This window comes from Aureobasidium namibiae, assembly GCF_000721765.1.
Source record: "Aureobasidium namibiae CBS 147.97 unplaced genomic scaffold scaffold_6, whole genome shotgun sequence".
In the NCBI taxonomy this organism is placed as follows: Eukaryota; Fungi; Ascomycota; class Dothideomycetes; order Dothideales; family Saccotheciaceae; genus Aureobasidium; species Aureobasidium namibiae.
Window position 1 is genome coordinate 91,408 of NW_013581203.1, and position 18,108 is coordinate 109,515.

Here is an 18,108-nt window from a genome sequence, read left to right on the forward strand (position 1 = left end):
GCTTTACAGATCATGACGGAGGCCATAGAGAGCCCCTGATCTCACGACTCTCAACGGATACACGTCACTGCTGAGAGTTGTAGAAATGCACAGTGTTTTACAGAGCAGAGGAAGCATCCACTACAAGCCGTCGTGTTATCGACTCTCCTTGGATAGTCTCTGATTGCTGAAAGGACTGTGTATTTCTATGGCTGTCTGCGCGACATAACCTTGCACTGGAAGACGACAGAGAGACAGTAGACTCGGTTTGTTTGTTTGAGCAGTCAAACACGCGTCAGGTCGTGGCTGCCTCAGGTGTTGAGGTCGCGACGCCAACGCCAACACCCGCCGCGCCTTCGATCGAAAACCACCACATCAGTACTTGTCAGCTTTTTCTTTGCGCACCGTCACTACTTCAACGTTCGTCCACCATGGAAGGTGGATACAGTTTCGCCGAGGGAGGCCCTATCCCTCACGGTGATCCGCACGCGCAATCATACACAGCAAACGTGCCGAAACCTCTCCAATCCGCAACCAACGATCTGTCGCAGAAGTTCAAGCCTCGCTTTGCCGATGGCTCTGAGATTCACTTGGACTCCTTGCCCTCGCTGGCCCGCCGCGCAGACCAAGATCTGCTTGACTACCTGCAGAAGCGCAAGATCTCGTTCCACTTTCTGAACGACATTGATGACTTCCTCAAGAGACACCCAGGTCTCTTGAAGGCTTGCCCGAATTGGTGCTACCAGCTCAGCACTCTTCCTCCTCTGCAAGCCTATCTCTTCTTCGTCAAAGGCTACCTGCGTCCCGCCAGATACATTGATGGGGTGAGTACGGTCAAGCATTGGGTAAGCACACTTCTCACTTAGATTCCCAGGCGCTACCAGCCCCAGAGGATGAACAGATCCCTACTCGTCCCATATCGCTGGAGCATCACTCGCACGATCCTGAGCTCTACGATCACATCACTGATATTGGTCAATGCTTGGAATTGCTAGGCAGGTTGGATGAATTGGTTTGGCTACTAACACAGGCATATCACTCTGGTCACCCTCTCAACGAAGCGCAGATTCTTCTGCTCACCATGGCTACCTATGCACAGCCCGTCGATGTCCTCAAGTATTACCAGTATTGCTACTTGCCAAGCCTGCAGTCGAACAGGTACGTACACTGGTCTCATCGACGCAGTAGAATCGAGCTGACGCGGGCAAAGACATATTCAGGAGCACAGTTCGTCCATTGAAATCCAGCTCTGGAAATATCTGACATGTTGTAGACGTCCTGGGTCACTTGATACGCGAACCCGTGCCGGCACCCACGCTTCCAACAAGACTTGGCGCCAAACGCGCGCGGAGAGCAGCAGCAAGGTCAGCACCTGTACGAGGAATAGAAGCTGCTTGGAGAGCTGCACCAAAGCGTCGCCGTCGCAGACAAAAGCCCGTCCGTGAGCAACCCCACGGTTTGAAGGCATCCGGTACCGAGGTCATGTATTCATACCGCAGTACTCGCGTTGCCATGGCCAAGGCTGCCGACCGTGGTGACGATGCCATCCCGGTCTTGATCGACTGCTTCGCCCGAGCAGTGCAGAACAAGTCTTGGATGAGAGTGAGCAGAGACGAGCTCAATCGACTTTGCGAGATTGCCTACGAGCTGCTTGAAAAGGAATATCTGACTGGTGCTGGTAGAGACATTGTTGAGCTCGTGATGAGTATGGCTGCCGATGCTTGCTACAGAAATCGTCCGACACACTTCCATCCATTCTTCAATAATCGTACTGGTGCGTGTTACGGCATTCGTTCGAAGCACGTCAAAGCAGCGGTCAAAGTCGTCAAGTCTCTTTACGGCCAAGAAGCCAAGAGAGGCCACGAACCAGGTTTCGCTCGAGAAGTGAAGAAGGCCGAGTACAGCTTGGCAGCCGTGGTCGGATGGTTTGCAAGAGCTGATGGCAGCATGAACAAGAAAGAGTATGAGTTCCTCCGCCAGAAGTTCCCATGGCGCAGTTTCAACAATGCAGCCGAGTACGACATGGTCAACCCTGAGCGTTTGGATGTGTTGCTTCTGTTGCAGACGTGGGTCTGAGGAGGAGCTGGAAGGTTCATCTGAGGAATGGATCAAGTCCTGAAGACGATAGGCTATTGTATTGGTACGGAGAGAAGACGCGAGCTAATGGCTATGGTGATTGCGATGAGGGCTTGCAGATGGAAGTGCATTGCTGAGACGGATCATGGCATAGCGACAGGAAGAAGATATCGAGGAGAACAGAGTCTAGCTACCATGACTGAACGAGACAGCATCTCTTACCCAATCACTGTGCCTGGGTACTCTCGGCTCTACTTAGACACAATTTCGCTTGAAAGTTTGTTGTGTCTCATAGAGTGACTGAACACTTCTCTCCGTGTGCAAAGGTCCTTGTCAACGCGTGTAATTATCAGGATGCATGGCGGTCTTCTTCAACAACAGGATAGTATCCATCGAACATCTTAGCTCGCTGCGGAAATGCCCCTGACCCGAAAATGGCTGTGCCTTGATTCAGCAGAAAGTCCCCTCTGTGCTCTCATGGGAGGAACAGGACAGCCTGGACAGGAGCTCAATGATTGATGTCGCATGCCAAGCCACGAGGCTCCGCAGAAAGCGGTCGGCAGGGACTTCCGCTTGATCTTTCCCGCAGCGTCTCTCGAGAAACTTTTGCGACGATCAACTTTTTTTCCTTGAGCAATATCAAAACACAACAATGGCACGCAGGACAAAGACACTGGCTGAACAGCTCGCCGAGCTTGATAATCCTGCTCCCAAGGGTATGCTAAATTCCTCGTAACAAAACCACAGCAATTTCTAACAAGTACCCGCAGACTTTGACCCGGAAGAGGAACCGCCCCAGGACGACAGCGAGCAAGACGTTTCCGAAGACGACAACACCGCCGCAGCAAGAGAACACTACGTTGATGTCGGAAAGAGCAAGCTACGCAAGCGCGATGTAGTCCCTCTTGGACCCAGATACGAAGGCGCTCGAATCAGCAGAGACGCCGCTACTGGAGAAGACGAGGACGAGGACGATCCGTTCAGCAAGGGCTTTGATGAGGAAGAGAGTGAGGATGATGTCGAGGATGCTGCTGAGTTGTCTGCCTCGGAGGGCGAAGATGAAGATGTCAGCGATGAGGACGAGGATATGCGAGATGGCGACGAGAGCCCTGCTACCGACATGAGCGACGAGGATGACGACGATGAAGAGGAAAATGATGACGATGAGGAGGAGGACGATGACGATGAGGAAGCAGAAGACAAGACCGAACTCCGCAAAATGATGGCCGAAGAGCAAAAAACAGTAGCCGCAAGCCTCTCGCAAGCAGCAAAGCAAGATGCAGAAAAAGGTCGCGCAGTCAAGACCCAACGCACAACCTTTGACTCGCTGCTCAACGCACGCATCAAGCTCCAGAAAGCTTTGATCGGCACAAACACTCTGACCGGCGTCATCTCAGACCCTGCTGCTTCAGCAGACGACACCCAAGATGCCTTCCTCGCCGCCGAAACCGCAGCCTTCACCCTCTGGTCAACTCTCAACTCCCTCCGCGAAACCCTCGAGTCCAGCCGCACAGGACACAAACGCAAACACGCCTCCTACACACTAGACACACCCACCGAGGACCTTTGGAACCACATGCGCAGCCAAGAACTCTCAGCCGCACCGTCCCGCGCCTCCGTCCTCGAAAAATGGAATCAAAAAGCCAGAGGCGCTTCCGCCATCACTCCCAAGAACAAACTCAACAACTCTTCAGCGAACCAGAGTATAGTCGATGTACTGCAAGAACAACTCCACGGCGACCGCCTCACAAAGCGCGCAAGGACACCCCGCTCATGCGCACCCCTCCAACTCGCCGCTGCTGCATCCACCACCTCCGAGTCTTCACCCATCTACGACGACGCGGATTTCTACGGTCTCCTGCTCCAAAGTCTTCTCGAACAACGCAGCGCCGATTCCATCGCCGCTTCTGCCTCCTCTTCGGTATCGTTGTCTCTACCCACTGGTTTCCAAATGCGCAGAGAAGCAAAGACCAAGAAAAACATCGACACCAAAGCTTCAAAAGGCAGGAAGATGAGGTATACGGTACATGAGAAGCTTCAGAACTTTATGGCGGTCGAGGATAGAAGTACATGGGCGGAGAGGGCTGCCGATGAGTTGTTTGGCAGTTTGTTCGGCGCGCGCATGGGCTTGGGTGAAGATGACGAGGACAACGAGGTGCAGGAGCAAGAAGATGAGGGAGAAGAGGCGGGCTTGATGATGTTTAGATCATAAGGGAGTTGGAAAGGTCTGCGGGTCTTGCGTTGTTAGCATAGAGCATTTTTGCATTGGCGATTTTTGCGGTATACGGAGGACGTATTTCCGATTTCGACCAAATTCCTACCCTTTTTTGTCATATGTTTTCTAAAGATTTGCCCTGGCTTGATATCAAGTCTCCTCCGATTTGACTCGAGTCTTTCTTCTCCTCCAAGAGCATCGAATGACCTGTCCCCTCAACCAGCAACGATAAGAAAAAAAGAATAAACACTCGAATAGGGATAAAAGAAAGCAGCCATTGTCCTTGCACCCAGCAAACGATAAAGAGTCAAAAGACATGTTTGTCCTATACCTCTGACATCCCGAAACCTCTCCTTCTCTCTCATTCGTCATCAAAAAAAAAAAAACATGTAACTCTCCTCCTTACTTCAATCTGTCCCTCCTTCTTCTCCAAATCGCAGATCTAGAAAAGATGAGTATGACAACAAAGCAAAAAGGAGATCTTTCCGACACGGGGAATTGAACCCCGGCCTCCTCGGACCTGGTTGTTCATTCGAACGGTTTGAGAGCGAGAAATCCTAGCCACTAGACCATATCGGATTGTTGTTGAAGCATTTTCCGCTATAGAAATATATACAACTACTTGGCCAGAACCGATCAATCACTTATTGCACTATGAAAGCGTGAGGCTCTAGAGGTAGATTCAAGGACAGTAAACCCCGCTTGATCAACATATTTTCTTAGGGCAGTCCGAAAATGCCTAGAGCACATGGAAGAGAAGGAAAAAAAAGGCGTGAGGGTAATAATACAACATTAGATAAATATATTCTTTGATCGTTTCCCGTGAGCCCCATGATCTTTGAGATTTCCTCTTACAACCCTGGTATCATTTCTCTCCAAAATCATATCCTTCTCTTCAAGCCAAACCATTTCCAAAGACCCAGAAAAAGGCACTCAACCCGATGCCCGACAGAACGGGGATGGTGAGGTTGTCGTCCAAGCCAAAGACATCAATGGCTTCACTGACAGCAGCCACGAGTCCGGACACGACGGCCACAACAGCCATGGCCACCCCGCCACTGACGGTAGCTTCTGCTTGTGTCCAACCGAGCAGATCTCTGGCTGCCGGCGGTAATGACAGAGTGCCATCAAACGCAAAAGCATCAACACCCATACTCCACTCTTGAGGCACCCTCGGTGCAACCACCACCCAGAAAACAACAGCAGCCGCAACACCAGTGACGAAAGCAGCGATTGTGCCAGCCAGACTCTTTCCCTTGCGCACACGTGGTGTATAGCGACCCCAGAGACGGCCAAAAGTGGAAGCTGCAGTGTCGCACCAGGACAGCAGTAGGATGGACATGACGGCAATGTCTTTTGGGCAGAAGCGGAGGACAGCCCAGGCGCCCGCGAGGTATGATATTACACCGTTGTATTTATCGTGTGCTTCTGATTCGCGCATGAAGGCGCCTAGTGCACGTATGTATACGCGGTTGAGCGGACTGTAGTCGTCGTCAGCATTCTTGTTTCTCTCGGAACAGAACAAGACTCACGGATAATGCATTCGCAGAAAATCGACAGCGAAGATGGGTATTAGAGCAGTAAGCAGAGGAGGATGAATAGCATTCGTCTGAGCCCCTCCTACAAACAGTCCCAGAGTGAAGAAGCCGATCGACACATGCAAGGCTTTCCTCGGAATCTCGTGCCTGTGGATGAAGGAGCGCCATTCGCGATGCAGCGGTATCAAGCCCAGCGGACTCGGACTACGACTCAGGTTGCGCCAGTAGCTCGAACCCATGCCCAAGACGCTATTCGGATCCAAATGTCCATCTGTTTTTATGGGTTCCGGCGGTGACTTGGGGGTCTTCTTGGACGAATCTTTGCGACGGATCTGGGGACTTCGGCTGCGTGGTCTGGCGCGGCTGCTCTCTGGGTCCGAGGATTCTGGCGATTCGGATATGGGTGCTTGGGTGGTGATGCGGCCGTTGCGGGGTTTGGTTGTGTTGGCGAAGTAGCTGTCGCGTGAGGAGGATTCGGTGGGTGTGGGTGAAGGCGATATGACGCGCGTCACTGGTATGGGCTGTGAGGAAGCCATGGTTGCCCGGTCTTGTTTCCTGATGGATGAGTTTCCAGATGCATACGCTGGTGTTCCTGATGAGCTGGACGTGTCGTGTAGATGCAGGTCAAACGGTCATCCAGTGCCGGCGCAAGATGATGTAATTTGAGATTCGAGAAAACTTGTCCACAACACGCAGAGAGGGAGGACGAGGAAGAGAAGAATCTGGTCGAATTCGAGAAGCTAGCAGAAGAGTACCTACTCAAAATGGCATGTGACAGGGCTTGTCAGGCAGGAAACGGAAGGTCCGGACCACCGAGCAGCTGATCTCATCACGGCAGCAAAGTGGTCGCAGGCTCCGGCGGCGGGCCGTTATTATAGCTTTTCTATAAACATGCAGATGCTCGCTCTCCAAGCGCTGCTAATCGTTTCCACATACTACATGTTTCTACGTAGGAGTTTAGATGTAGCTCTTGTACATTAGATTGCAGATAGCCTACTTTCACCAACTCTAGTCATTGTAGTGCTTTGTGGCAATCGTTAGTATAGGGTGCAGACACTTTTGATTGATAGTGTGAGGCTTGCAGACTGCTTTGTCCGCTTCACCATCTATTCGCTGCAACACTAGAACATGCAGGCGCACTGATGTGCGCGCTATCCATCAGACTTACAAACACCCTGTATATGGATGCTTGAAGGTGTACGTTGTCTAGTAAGTGCGCTTATAAGTGTAGCGGCCGACTACGAGCAGAAGTACGGAAGCCGGGGTCTTACTTGAGGACTCCCTCAGGCAACTCGCTCTCCATGCGGCAGCTCAGCTATTAGTGAGAGCACATAGCGATCAATTAGTGCAGAGTTCTATTCCCAAGAGTCTCTGGTGTTATTAAGTTCGATCAAACACTTTTAAGCACATCACGGTGAGGTAGTGATTGCGGCGATAGTCCTGTTTAGCCGGGTTGATTAACGGCGGAACCTGAATTCCTTCGCTCTCTCTCACATGTGACGGGTGGGCATGCGTCCAGGGATAGGACTTGTTCGTCTTTGCATCGCAGCTTTTGGAATGACACATCAAGATATTCATCTCTGCACAGGAAGCATGGCCTTTTATCGCGCGCTCAAAAGATTCTCTTCTGGAGAGTACAGTACACCCCTACAGATCAGAGGTACATTCAAACGCCTTCGCAAGTGTCCTCAGAGAAAGAAACACATACGAAAGCTGCTGTGGCCTTTTCCATGGCATTTTGAGCCCATGGAACCCGTTGCTGGCGTAGTTCACGTGGATCCGAGTGAGCAGCTGATAGTTGAGCGGCAATCAAGCATTCGAACACTTCACCGCATCCCTATATTCCGCGTCAGAGATACACCATTGTGTTCTCTCTACCGCATGGTTGAAGATGTTTGCACGCGACAAGACGAACTTTTGGGTTACGAGGCTCACTACTTGTTCCGGCATACTGAGCGGCGCTGGCGGCTTTGCAACATACCCGACCCTCGAGAGCGCGATCCGGTTGTGTATGCCATTCTGGCGAGCATTGTCGAAGCGCTGGTGGAAGCTTTCAACTGGAAGTTGAAGCTTGGCATACGCCGCAATGGCAGGAACGACTTTTCAGAACAGCGAGCCATCAACTGTGAACTCGAGAGCGTACCTGCTTGGGCCGCTCTTGTTGCGCCATGTGAGAAAGCTGTGGATCTGTTGACGCGACCAGATGGCCTTAGTGGTGGCGCGCCAGAGCCTTCGTTTCGTGATCGCAACATTGCTGCGTGCGTGGCTCGATTTTGGGACGTCTGAGAGCCAGCCCCAGATGATGTAATCCAAGGTTGTCAAAAGACACAGAGACGCGAGATGGGCAAGGGCAGAGGCTCGTTTAGTACAAGGGGATTGTTAATTGCACGCGAAAGCGCTTGTGAGGCAGGACAAGGACGGCGCAGATACGACGAGGAGAGATAACATTGCAATCAGTTGGCCCTTCAGGCAGCTCGCGGCGCCCGCGGACGTTGCGATGACTCGGACTTTCACATGCCGATCCGCCATACACCCAAAGCTTCCTGCCAGTCTTTTGTTTCTACATTCTACACATATCATTTCACAATGTCTGCACCGCTAAACGCCTTCAACCTCGAGACGTGTGCTCGTCCCAACATCTTGGCTCTCGAGCCTTATAGATGCGCCAGAGAGTCGGTCTACCTTGACATACAACCAGCCAACCATGCCACTGACGAGTGACTCACGCAGCGATTACAAGGACGATGGCACAAACATTCTTCTGGACGCAAACGAGAACGCCTACGGTCCTGGTCTGTCGGTCGACAACGACTCTGGCAAGCTGAAGAATGCTCTCAACGGCAATGCAAGCGTCGAGATTGACCTTCTCGGCCTCAATCGCTACCCCGATCCCCACCAGCCTGAGCTCAAGCAACTGCTCTGCACCCTTCGCAACACCCGCACCCACACACAAAAGACCTTGACACCAGAGAACCTGTTCGTTGGCGTTGGCAGCGACGAGGCCATCGACGCTCTCATCCGCGCCTTCTGCACTCCCGCAAAAGACAAGATCTTGACATGTCCCCCGACCTACGGCATGTACTCTGTCTCGGCCCAAGTCAACGATGTCACCGTCGTCAAGGCCCCGCTGGACGTCAACAACGACTTCGCTCTCCAACCCTACCTCATCAACGAGATGCTGTCTCAAGACGCCCACATCAAGATGGTCTACATCTGCTCACCAGGAAACCCTACCGCCAACCTCGCCCGCAAGCAAGACGTCGAAGCTGTCCTCCGTCACCCAACCTGGAACGGTATCGTCGTCCTGGATGAGGCCTACATCGACTTTGCCCCCGACGGCACCTCGCTCGCCGAATGGGTAAACGACTGGCCCAACCTCGTCGTCATGCAGACTCTCTCCAAAGCCTTCGGTCTCGCGGGAATCCGTCTGGGAGCTGCCTTTACCTCGCCCCCGATCGCTCGCCTCTTGAACTCCCTCAAAGCTCCTTACAACATCTCGAACCCCACCTCACAACTCGCCATCGCTGCCCTCCAACCCAAGAACCTTGCCGTCATGCGCGAGAACCGCGACAAAATCATCCAGCAGCGCGACAGAATGCTGAAAGAAATGCCAAACATTCCCGGCATTGGCAGATTCCGCGGCGGCGCAGCAAGCAACTTCCTTCTAGTCGAAATGCTAGACGCCAACAACCGACCGAGCAACGACATTGCCCTCGCCGTCTACGAACAGCTCGCCGAAGCTCGCGGTGTAGTCGTTCGCTTCAGAGGCAAGGAGCCCGGTTGTCTGGGCTGTCTGCGCATCACTGTCGGTACGGAAGCCGAAGTCACCCGCTTCCTCAGGGAAATCTCTTCTGTGCTTGACACCGTGAGGAATGCTCAGCAAGGCAAGAAGCTTGACGAGAGCGAGCAAAAGACCGAGGACAAAGCTGAGGAACAAGCGAACGATGTTATCGCTTAGGAGGATATTCGTGTATTGTGTGACATGGATTCACGGAAGCTTGTTTATGCCCCAACGTGGAATTTTGTTTCTCAGGACTCGGTGGAGAGTGATTCATCTTCCAGTGATTCCAACGATGATCCTTCGTCTTCCTATCACGACAGCAGCGAACATACCACATCTTCAGAAGACAACAGCGATGATGTTCCATGTTCTGGCGATGACGGCGATGTTCCACCATCTTCTTCTGAGCTGTGGTGGTAAAGCCAGACTTTATTGTGTGCTTGGGAAAATAGTGAATTTTTGGAGACACGATCGTCCTTGGACGTGTGGGGACAAATCTCCAATCCACATGAGATACAGGAAAAAGGAAGAAAGAGGGTGTAGACAGTCGTAAAACGTGTTCGGATGTGGATAGCGCTCGTTGACTTTTGTATAGACTTTGTTGTGGATCATAAAGTATTCATTCATTCTTGATTGGTGTTGCATCTTTTCGGTGTTTCTCCCTGTGTAGACTTGCGCTGGTAAACTTTCCGCTTTACACTCTCTTCTCTCTTCACTCACCACTCAAACATCTCTCTAACTCTCTTCTCTTCCATGCCCTCCACAGCTTCAATAACCCCCTCCAACCTTAGCTCTTCAACCTTCCACTTCGCACTAGCTTTCACCCTCGAATAGAACACCGGACAATCTCTGCTATCGCACTTAACCTCATCTCCAGCAGGTACATCCGCACAACTCCTGCAAATAGCATCAACATCTGCTTTCTTCTGATGCGCTTGCCGCAATTTATTGCGCAGAGCAAGCAGAGTAAGAGATGGAGAAGTAGCACAGGTAGCGCAGAGAGGTAGTGAGATGCTACCAGGAGGAGGAGCGGAGAGTTTGACTCTGCAAACCACACATGAGGAAATGCTCATGTAGCTCTCCATGGTCTTGATGCCTGCACCTGCCTTTCCTCCTCTACCGCCAATATTGCGTATGCGTTGGACTTTGGGCATCTCATCATACCAGCTCCTCACATTCGCACCCACCAAATTGAAGATCCTCTCCAACGGTGGAATGAGGTTTTTACTGATGTAGTACTCAGCATCCAACTCTGCATTTTCATCAAAAAGCAGGCGTTCGGGCTCGACACAGCGTTCGAAGAGTCTTGCGCCGGGTCCTCCTGCAATGACGACGTAAGGCACTCGCTCGCCATACTGGGGTTCCTGTCTAGCATCTTTGAGCATACGTTTAGTGGCAATCAACGCACCAGGCGGCGCAGGTCCTTTACCCGAGTACGTGCCCAACTTCACTTCCCTCGCAAAGCAAAAGTCCTGGATGCTGAATTTGCCAGTCATGATTTTATGGCATTGAGATTGGAAGTATTGCTTCACATTACTTAGGTCGGCAGTGCGGAAAAGCAGTTTCAGCGCTTTCTCCTCGATTTTCTGTTCAGCGGGTGTGCCGTCCCGACGCACTGTTTCTATGCCTTTGGCATCAAAGTCTGGTTCGACCTGCGACGGAGACTCGTATTTGAAACCCACGTACCGCTTCTTTGCGAGCAATACGCAGGGATGGTATACTTTTTCGAACTTGAGCTTGACGGGTCGAGGGTTGATGTCTGTGACTGCTTTTGCAATTTCATCGCCAATGACAAAGGCTTCGTCTTTGCTGCGGCCTTTGAGGTATACGAATAGCGAGTCAGTGTCGCCGTAGACGACTTCAGCGCCCCATTTTGAGGTTGCGTGGATCAAGGCGATGGCTTTTTCGAGAGTTTCGCGGCCGGTTTGCACGATCGAGTCTGCGATCTCTGAACAGGGCATGCGGCCGGAGAAGGAGGCGGAGGTGTAGCCGTAAGTTACGTTTGCGATGAGTTTGAGAGCCAGTTGTCTGTTGTTGAGCAATTGCTGCAGAGTTTTGTCGTCTTTGTCCACTTTCATGCCTGATTTGACCATGACTCTTGTTTCTAGGATTTCTCCCAGCATTTTTGCGAGAAGCGATTTGCGCATCTCTGGCTTGACATACATCATGCCGTTGGGTGAAATGTTCAGCTTGTCTTTGACGAGATCAAGCAAGCCTGGATCGCGTTTAAAGTCTGTAAATCCCATCTTGTTTTGACCTCGCCATGGTGTGATGCGACCAAGACATGTAGAGTAACAGTAATTGTAGGCAATCATGACACTAGGGTACAGACTCTGGAAGTCGAGTACAAGCAGCGGACTGTTGTAAAAGGCACTTTGTGGCTCCATGACAAGAGGAAGACATTCAAGGGCATTCTGCTGGCCCACTTGTTTGCGACTCGGAGAGACAAGAACAAACGATTCCGGCTTGGCGATACGGAACATGAGTGACTCGACTTTGAATTGCGAGCCTCGACTAAAGACACTGAAGAAGTCGACTCCGAGTAAACGAGCTTGTTCTGACGTACGTGGCACGAGTTCGTTCGCATCGAGGATCTCTAAGTCCAACTGAACACGGGTGATGAGATAGTCCAGTGCTTTGGCCAGATCCCGGGGTTTCGAGCTCTTGTACCATGTTGTCAGGTCTGCGAAAGAATAGTGAGGGATTCGCTTGTGGAGAAGATGAAACACAACATTCTCCATGGTGTATTGTAGCAAGTTGAGTTCGATTCTCATGGCACGCCAGATGTTGATCATGTGTCTGCCAGTGATACGAATTGTCGAAGTATGCTCGAAGCCCCACCTATCGGCGTCTTTGCCAAAGCGACCGTGAGACTGAGACTTGACACGAGAAAGCTCTTCACACAGATTGAACTCATACTGCAGACGAGCACGTTCAATGAGATAGCCCCATGACGAGTTGTGCACCTCGTAACCAGTGAGGATATCAGGGTCGTACTCTCGAACGATGTCAACCAATCGGTTCAGAACGTCCAGCTCATTGTCTTCTTCTTCGACATCGACACCGACTGACTTTCGCATACGCTCCGTCAAGTCTCCGTCGGTAGATAACACAATGACTCCAACATACTGGTCATCATGTCCAGCATTACCAACAAGATCAGTATCATCAGCCTTCAGCGACCATACGATGCAAGCAATCTCATCATGCTCGGGATCAGGAGCCAGATCAGCTCGAGAGTTGACGTGCACTTCGAGACTCATGATAGACATGTATTGCACCTCGTGCTGTACGCTGGTCGATTTCTTCTTCTGGGAGAACTTGAAGCCATGCTTATCCCTTTGTGTTGGACCTTCGATCTGCGAAAGCATTGATTTGGTTCGTTTGAGAAAATCTTGCTGGGACAGAGGGTGATCGACTTCGCCGTCATCTTCTTCAGGAGCATCTTCGACAGTGGGACGACTCGCGTGAAGCCAATTCTGTACTTCTGAGAATGATGGAGGGCGAGCTTCGATCTCCCAGCGTTGGAGGAAACAGTCTCTGCGCCGTGCTTCATGTTCGAGCTCTTCCTTCGCTTTGTCGAGAACGATTAGCACCTTGGCTCCTCTCGAAGCATCCGATCCACCAGTAGGGTCAAAGTCAGGCAAGAACGGGATGGTGTTGCTCTCAAGCTTGAACTCTTGACCAGCATATTCTCTCGAACGTTCAGGCACGTCTTGCTCGTCACTATAGTATGCGTCTTGGTAGATGACTGGTGGTACTCCGTGATCAATCATCGTGGCCGAGACTTCCGCCCTCTTAGGAGGTATTTGACCAAGAATGACGACGCCATTGGCGCTTTCGCCGAAACCTCTACAATATGTGCTTGCGAGTTTTCTAGCAGCTGGAGAGATAACAGCCTGTTTCAACGGATTGGCATTCGCTGTGTATTTCGACCTGGTCCATGACGAAGAAGAGAAGTCACGATGCTGACTTGACTTGGCTGGTGTGGTCGGGTTTCTCTGCCCAGGCACATTATCACCCTGGCTCAGACGCAGCATGGTATCAGGATTATGGGGATTCTTCACAGTCGGATAGGACTGTGAGATTCTCCTCTTGCCGTTTTCTTGACTATTCGGCAATTGTGTAGACGCGGGAGGAAGGTCATGAAGCAGGTCGCTTTCCTCATCGGCGTCAGCATCGTTTATGATCTGAGAAGTTGTTACACAGTCTTTGACTTTGAAGTTTTGGCGTCTAGATTGTGCAACTTTGCTAGATGAATTGGCTTGAGGCTCTTCTGCAAAGCCAACCACTTTCCGACGTTTGACAGTCGTCTCTCCATCAATCAGCTGACGCTTCTTGCCATGTTGAGATCCGGCAACAGGAGCCACGGGTGTGGAGGCAGGCGCTGAAACGTCATTTCCTGGCCTCGAAACTTGAGCAAGATGCGCGACTGACAAGGAATCCAATGGGTCGAGGAATTGCTGAGCGTAGTCATCACCATCAGGACGAGTCTCATCATCAGCTTCGACATCTGGTGCAGCGTCCCGATTGGGAGGTGGAGCTTGGGTCAGAGCAATCTCGCGCGCAAGCTCCTCGTCAGACTCATACGACGGCTCATCTGACATGAGTTGCAGAATGCTAGATTCATCCACAAGCGCATCCCCAAACTCGAAACTGTCATTGGCAAGCTTCTGCGTGAGGTTCTTGAGTGCATGCGAGAAAAGCATTTCCCACTTCTCATGGAAGAGCTCTTCAACACTTTCAAGAGCAGTCTGAACTGCGAACTCTTCCTCACGAGGCTTGACGAAAGTGTCGAATGAAGGTGCATTTCCTCCAATCTTCTCTCGTTCATCCTTGGCAAGATCTTCGACAAGCTTGCGAAACTCTTCCTCGTGTATCCAGCCACCATTTTCAGTGTTTCTGGGATCGTGCGACATGGAGACGAGGACTTCTGGCGGAAAAGGACTGCTACCAGGGTCCGTGATGCCCATACGCTTCTTCCGCCTGATCGTTTCATCTCTCCACAAGCCTGCCATAGATTGTACAAATTTCTCCTCAGGTGCCAGATGATTGAGACGCTCGACGAAGTCGTGGTGCAGTGATCTGTCCTTGACTTCATGTCTGTTCAAGATGTCTTGTACTCGAACATCTATCTCGACACTGCAATGACTTTGGCGCTGGAATGAATCGGGATGTAGGCGTTGCGAATCGGGAATGGATCTATCGTGCCATTCATGGTGAGGATTGACAAGGTCGGCAATATCAGGGACGGGATCGCGGAAGAAGGGATTGTCGGTGTCGATATAGTTGCAGCCATACAAGTTGAAGTCACACATCCATTGAGCAAGGAACTGCAAGTGACTCTCGTAGGGCTGGAAGATCTGCTTCAAGATAGCGCCCTGGTGGAGCAGATCTGACAGACGAGTCATGTTCGAAGGGTTGAGAAGGTAGACCTTCAAAAAGTATTTGTATCCGACATGGTAGCCAAAGTATGGAACACCTTTCACTAGGCTGATGTGGGCGACGAAGATGGCTTTGGCATCTGCTGTGTTTCTTCTGTATGAGACTGCAAGAGCATGGTCGATGGATAGCCGGAGGGCTGCGATGTATTCGTCGACGGAACTGCGATCGAGAGGGCCAGTGTATTCGATGTACAGATACGGGAATGCACCGTGGATATGTAGGCAGACTTTCTGGCCAGTCTCGGTTGCGCCAAACACTCGCACTACGGGGACCTGTGGTAGAGTCTTTTGCGACAACAATGTAGGGTCACCCCATAGTGGGGGATCGAGTAGACCAGGATAGGCTTGGTAGTGATCCAGGCAGTTCAATCGGATGCGACAGAGCACCATGACGGGCCTGTGTCAGGAGGTTCAACAAGACAAGTCGAGGTTTCTACGATCATATTCGATTGACTCGACGCATGGGACGCGTGAATTTGGCGATTGCAAGATGTTTTGCCACCATGAGTCGCGTGGAATGGAAGGTGCGACCAAGGAGACGCGATCAGGAGAAGGCCTTCAATTTGCACGCGCTGCCTTGCACAAATGCACAGTTGCGGGCCGAGCCGCCGCCAGAGCTGGATACGTCAGGGTAAACACATGAAACAAACACCTTCGCCGCATGAAACAAACGCCATTGCAGCCTGATCTCTTAATCTGCTAATTATCACTCTGACATCTTCAACCACGACTTCTGCAGTCCAGCTCTTTCACGGGACAGACGACCACTCTCACTGCAGCAGTCATGGATATCCTGCTGGCCAAAGTCACCCAGCAGGCCATGAACTATGCCATCCGCTCAGGTATAGCCATTACAAGCACATATGCCATACGACAATGCACGAGACTAGTCAAGACAGCACCCAGAGGAGGCAAGCGCGAGGAATTGCTGAACCTCCAAGTTCGACTGGAGAGTAAAATCAGAATCATTTCACCAGCTATCGATATGATAGAGTTGATTGCGGCTCGTGGAAACACTTCTCTGGAATCTGCCGTCACTCTGACCAAGGATTTGCGCTGGGAGATTCAGGCGCTCGGTATCCGTCTGGCCAACGCTGCCAACGAAGAGGAACTGTACCGGCGGAAGAGTCTACGTGCAAAGTCGAAGGAGCAGAACGAGCTGGAGCTGCAACTCATCGTCTCGGATGTCAAAAAGCTACTGGCTCGCATTGAAGATGCCGTACCACTAATCAATCTCGCCATCACCACCTCTGGAGTCAACTTATCCACAAATTTACCTGCCACTGTCTCACCATCTCGTCTTTTGCAAGCCAGCACTTTCCTCACAGCCGCTGACTCACAATACATGGCAACTCCTGGTCAAAACATCCAAGTGGGTCCAGTATACACCCTTTCGGTGTATATGCTCTTCGCGAGTCATACAAATAGACCACATGACGAGGAAACCGCCCGTGAAGCCACCTGGAAGGAAGTCATTCACAAGGCCAGAGTCAAGCTTGTGCGCGTGCCACTGGACAGTCTGTACAATCTGCCTGGAAGCACGACAACTCCGAGCGGCGCACGCTATTTCCCCAAGGAACTACCTTCTGACAATTCATCGGTCGAATATGCGTATCAGTTGGTAGTCATCGAAGACTTGGACGACGACAGAGTACACACTTTCGAAGAGGATGAGCCTCAACCCGGTCCATTCGAAGAAGTCGCCCTTGCTGGTATTCGAGATGTGATACCCATTCATGAAATCTCCAAGATCTTCTACGCCGACACTGGCAAGATTCTCAACATTGGGTCCGATGGCGAGACCAACAACCCTATCTTGCTACTGAAGCGAGACATCCACGCCGAGCCACCAAGACGCATGATGGAGAGACGGTACAGCGAGGGTCAAGACTACTATGATGATGACGAAGAAGAAGATCAGCGACCGCAGGAGAGTGACGACACAGATCCAGACGATCATCAGTCACAAATCAATGCTCAGATTCTACGGGACTCAACGCCTCAGCCTCAAACCGAAAAGAAGGAGACAACATCACGACAAGATACAGACGCGCACTGGCGACTCCCTCCAGACCTGGACCCGGAATGGATCGCCTTCGAGGTCTACTCTGAGGAAGCACCATCTGACGACGAAGACGAAGAAGAGGATTCAGCCACACCCGACCCTCTCACAACACCTCGACCCCGTCAAACCTCTCTAGACCCTGACCTCACTACCGGTCTCTCCTCTCTCAACCTCCAACCATCCTCGACACCAAACAGAAACAACCAGCTCCTGCCTCCACAACCCTCACCCCTCCGCTACACGCCCTCACCAGCTCCACAAACCACCATCCGCACCTCCCTGTCCCTCCTCGAGATGCTCATCCGCCTAACCGCCCTCCAACAATTCCGCCAATCCTCACATCTCACCATCGAAGACGAACTCCTAAACTTCTTCCTCGAGGATAGCGCAACCACCGGCGCGGGTTCCAATGCTGAGTATCGGCAACGAGTTCGTAGAGATGCTCGTCGTAGAGTAGGCTTTGATCCTTACGATGAATCACCCATCAAGAGGCGCGGAGAGGAATACCTCCAACATCCCCGCAGCGGCAATACACCATCGCGCTACACCGGTGCAGAAGAAGGAGAGACCGAGTACGAAAGAGGATACAGAGAAGCTAGTCAAGGATGGGAGAGCGTAAAGCAAAGTATCGAGTATCCAGGCTACTTCTCCGGCCAACAGAGGAGTTCGTCGAGTATGCCGTCGAGTCCTTCGCTTTTGAATAGGGAGAGGGCTGATCAGAGTCCCTTTCCGAGCAGAGAATCCGGGACGCCGGGGAAGAAGGGAAGGAAAGGGGTGTTGAGGACAAAGGAGGCGATCCCTAGGAGTCCACTTGGGAGGGAGAGTCCAGGGTCGTGAGCTGAAGGGCTGCCAGATGAAGGACGAGAAGGAAAGAAAGGGAGAGAACAGAAAGGAAGAAAGAGGCATTTGTGTGTCGAATATACAAGCATAGCGTAGAACAGCATAGCATAGCATCAACTCAGCATCAGCATAGCGATTTCTCTTCAGATTTGCTCAATAGCCAAGACAAG

At 51.6% G+C, this 18,108-nt stretch overlaps 7 protein-coding genes across 7 annotated transcripts; 6 read left to right on the forward strand and 1 right to left on the reverse strand.

The window, feature by feature from the left end:
• Positions 1 to 401: 401 nt before the first annotated feature.
• M436DRAFT_23129 (uncharacterized protein) lies at positions 402 to 1,141 on the forward strand (the record flags this gene model as incomplete). The annotated part of the gene is made up of 2 exons (XM_013572910.1): positions 402 to 803; positions 854 to 1,141. Coding segments are annotated over 2 exons (690 nt in total), but the record flags the coding sequence as incomplete, so codon positions are not given.
• A 137-nt stretch (positions 1,142 to 1,278) lies between these two features.
• On the forward strand, positions 1,279 to 2,055 carry M436DRAFT_44221 (uncharacterized protein; the record flags this gene model as incomplete). Its single annotated transcript, XM_013573099.1, has 1 exon — positions 1,279 to 2,055. A coding segment is annotated over one exon (777 nt), but the record flags the coding sequence as incomplete, so codon positions are not given.
• A 652-nt stretch (positions 2,056 to 2,707) lies between these two features.
• Positions 2,708 to 4,267, forward strand: M436DRAFT_43338 (TRAUB-domain-containing protein; the record flags this gene model as incomplete). The annotated part of the gene is made up of 2 exons (XM_013572927.1): positions 2,708 to 2,771; positions 2,826 to 4,267. The coding sequence occupies 2 exons, from the start codon at positions 2,708 to 2,710 to the stop codon at positions 4,265 to 4,267; spliced, it is 1,506 nt and encodes a 501-aa protein (XP_013428381.1).
• Positions 4,268 to 5,165: 898 nt separating this feature from the next.
• Positions 5,166 to 6,344, reverse strand: M436DRAFT_44485 (uncharacterized protein; the record flags this gene model as incomplete). The annotated part of the gene is made up of 2 exons (XM_013573149.1): positions 5,166 to 5,751; positions 5,803 to 6,344. The coding sequence occupies 2 exons, from the start codon at positions 6,342 to 6,344 to the stop codon at positions 5,166 to 5,168; spliced, it is 1,128 nt and encodes a 375-aa protein (XP_013428603.1).
• A 1,057-nt stretch (positions 6,345 to 7,401) lies between these two features.
• Positions 7,402 to 8,094, forward strand: M436DRAFT_44116 (uncharacterized protein; the record flags this gene model as incomplete). Its single annotated transcript, XM_013573079.1, has 1 exon — positions 7,402 to 8,094. One exon carries the CDS (start codon positions 7,402 to 7,404, stop codon positions 8,092 to 8,094), a length of 693 nt encoding a protein of 230 aa, XP_013428533.1.
• Positions 8,095 to 8,394: 300 nt separating this feature from the next.
• M436DRAFT_43815 (histidinol-phosphate aminotransferase) lies at positions 8,395 to 9,766 on the forward strand (the record flags this gene model as incomplete). The annotated part of the gene is made up of 2 exons (XM_013573006.1): positions 8,395 to 8,480; positions 8,539 to 9,766. 2 exons carry the CDS (start codon positions 8,395 to 8,397, stop codon positions 9,764 to 9,766), a joined length of 1,314 nt encoding a protein of 437 aa, XP_013428460.1.
• Positions 9,767 to 15,817: 6,051 nt separating this feature from the next.
• Positions 15,818 to 17,935, forward strand: M436DRAFT_80648 (Ran-binding-domain-containing protein; the record flags this gene model as incomplete). Its single annotated transcript, XM_013573301.1, has 1 exon — positions 15,818 to 17,935. The coding sequence occupies one exon, from the start codon at positions 15,818 to 15,820 to the stop codon at positions 17,933 to 17,935; it is 2,118 nt and encodes a 705-aa protein (XP_013428755.1).
• Positions 17,936 to 18,108: the final 173 nt, after the last annotated feature.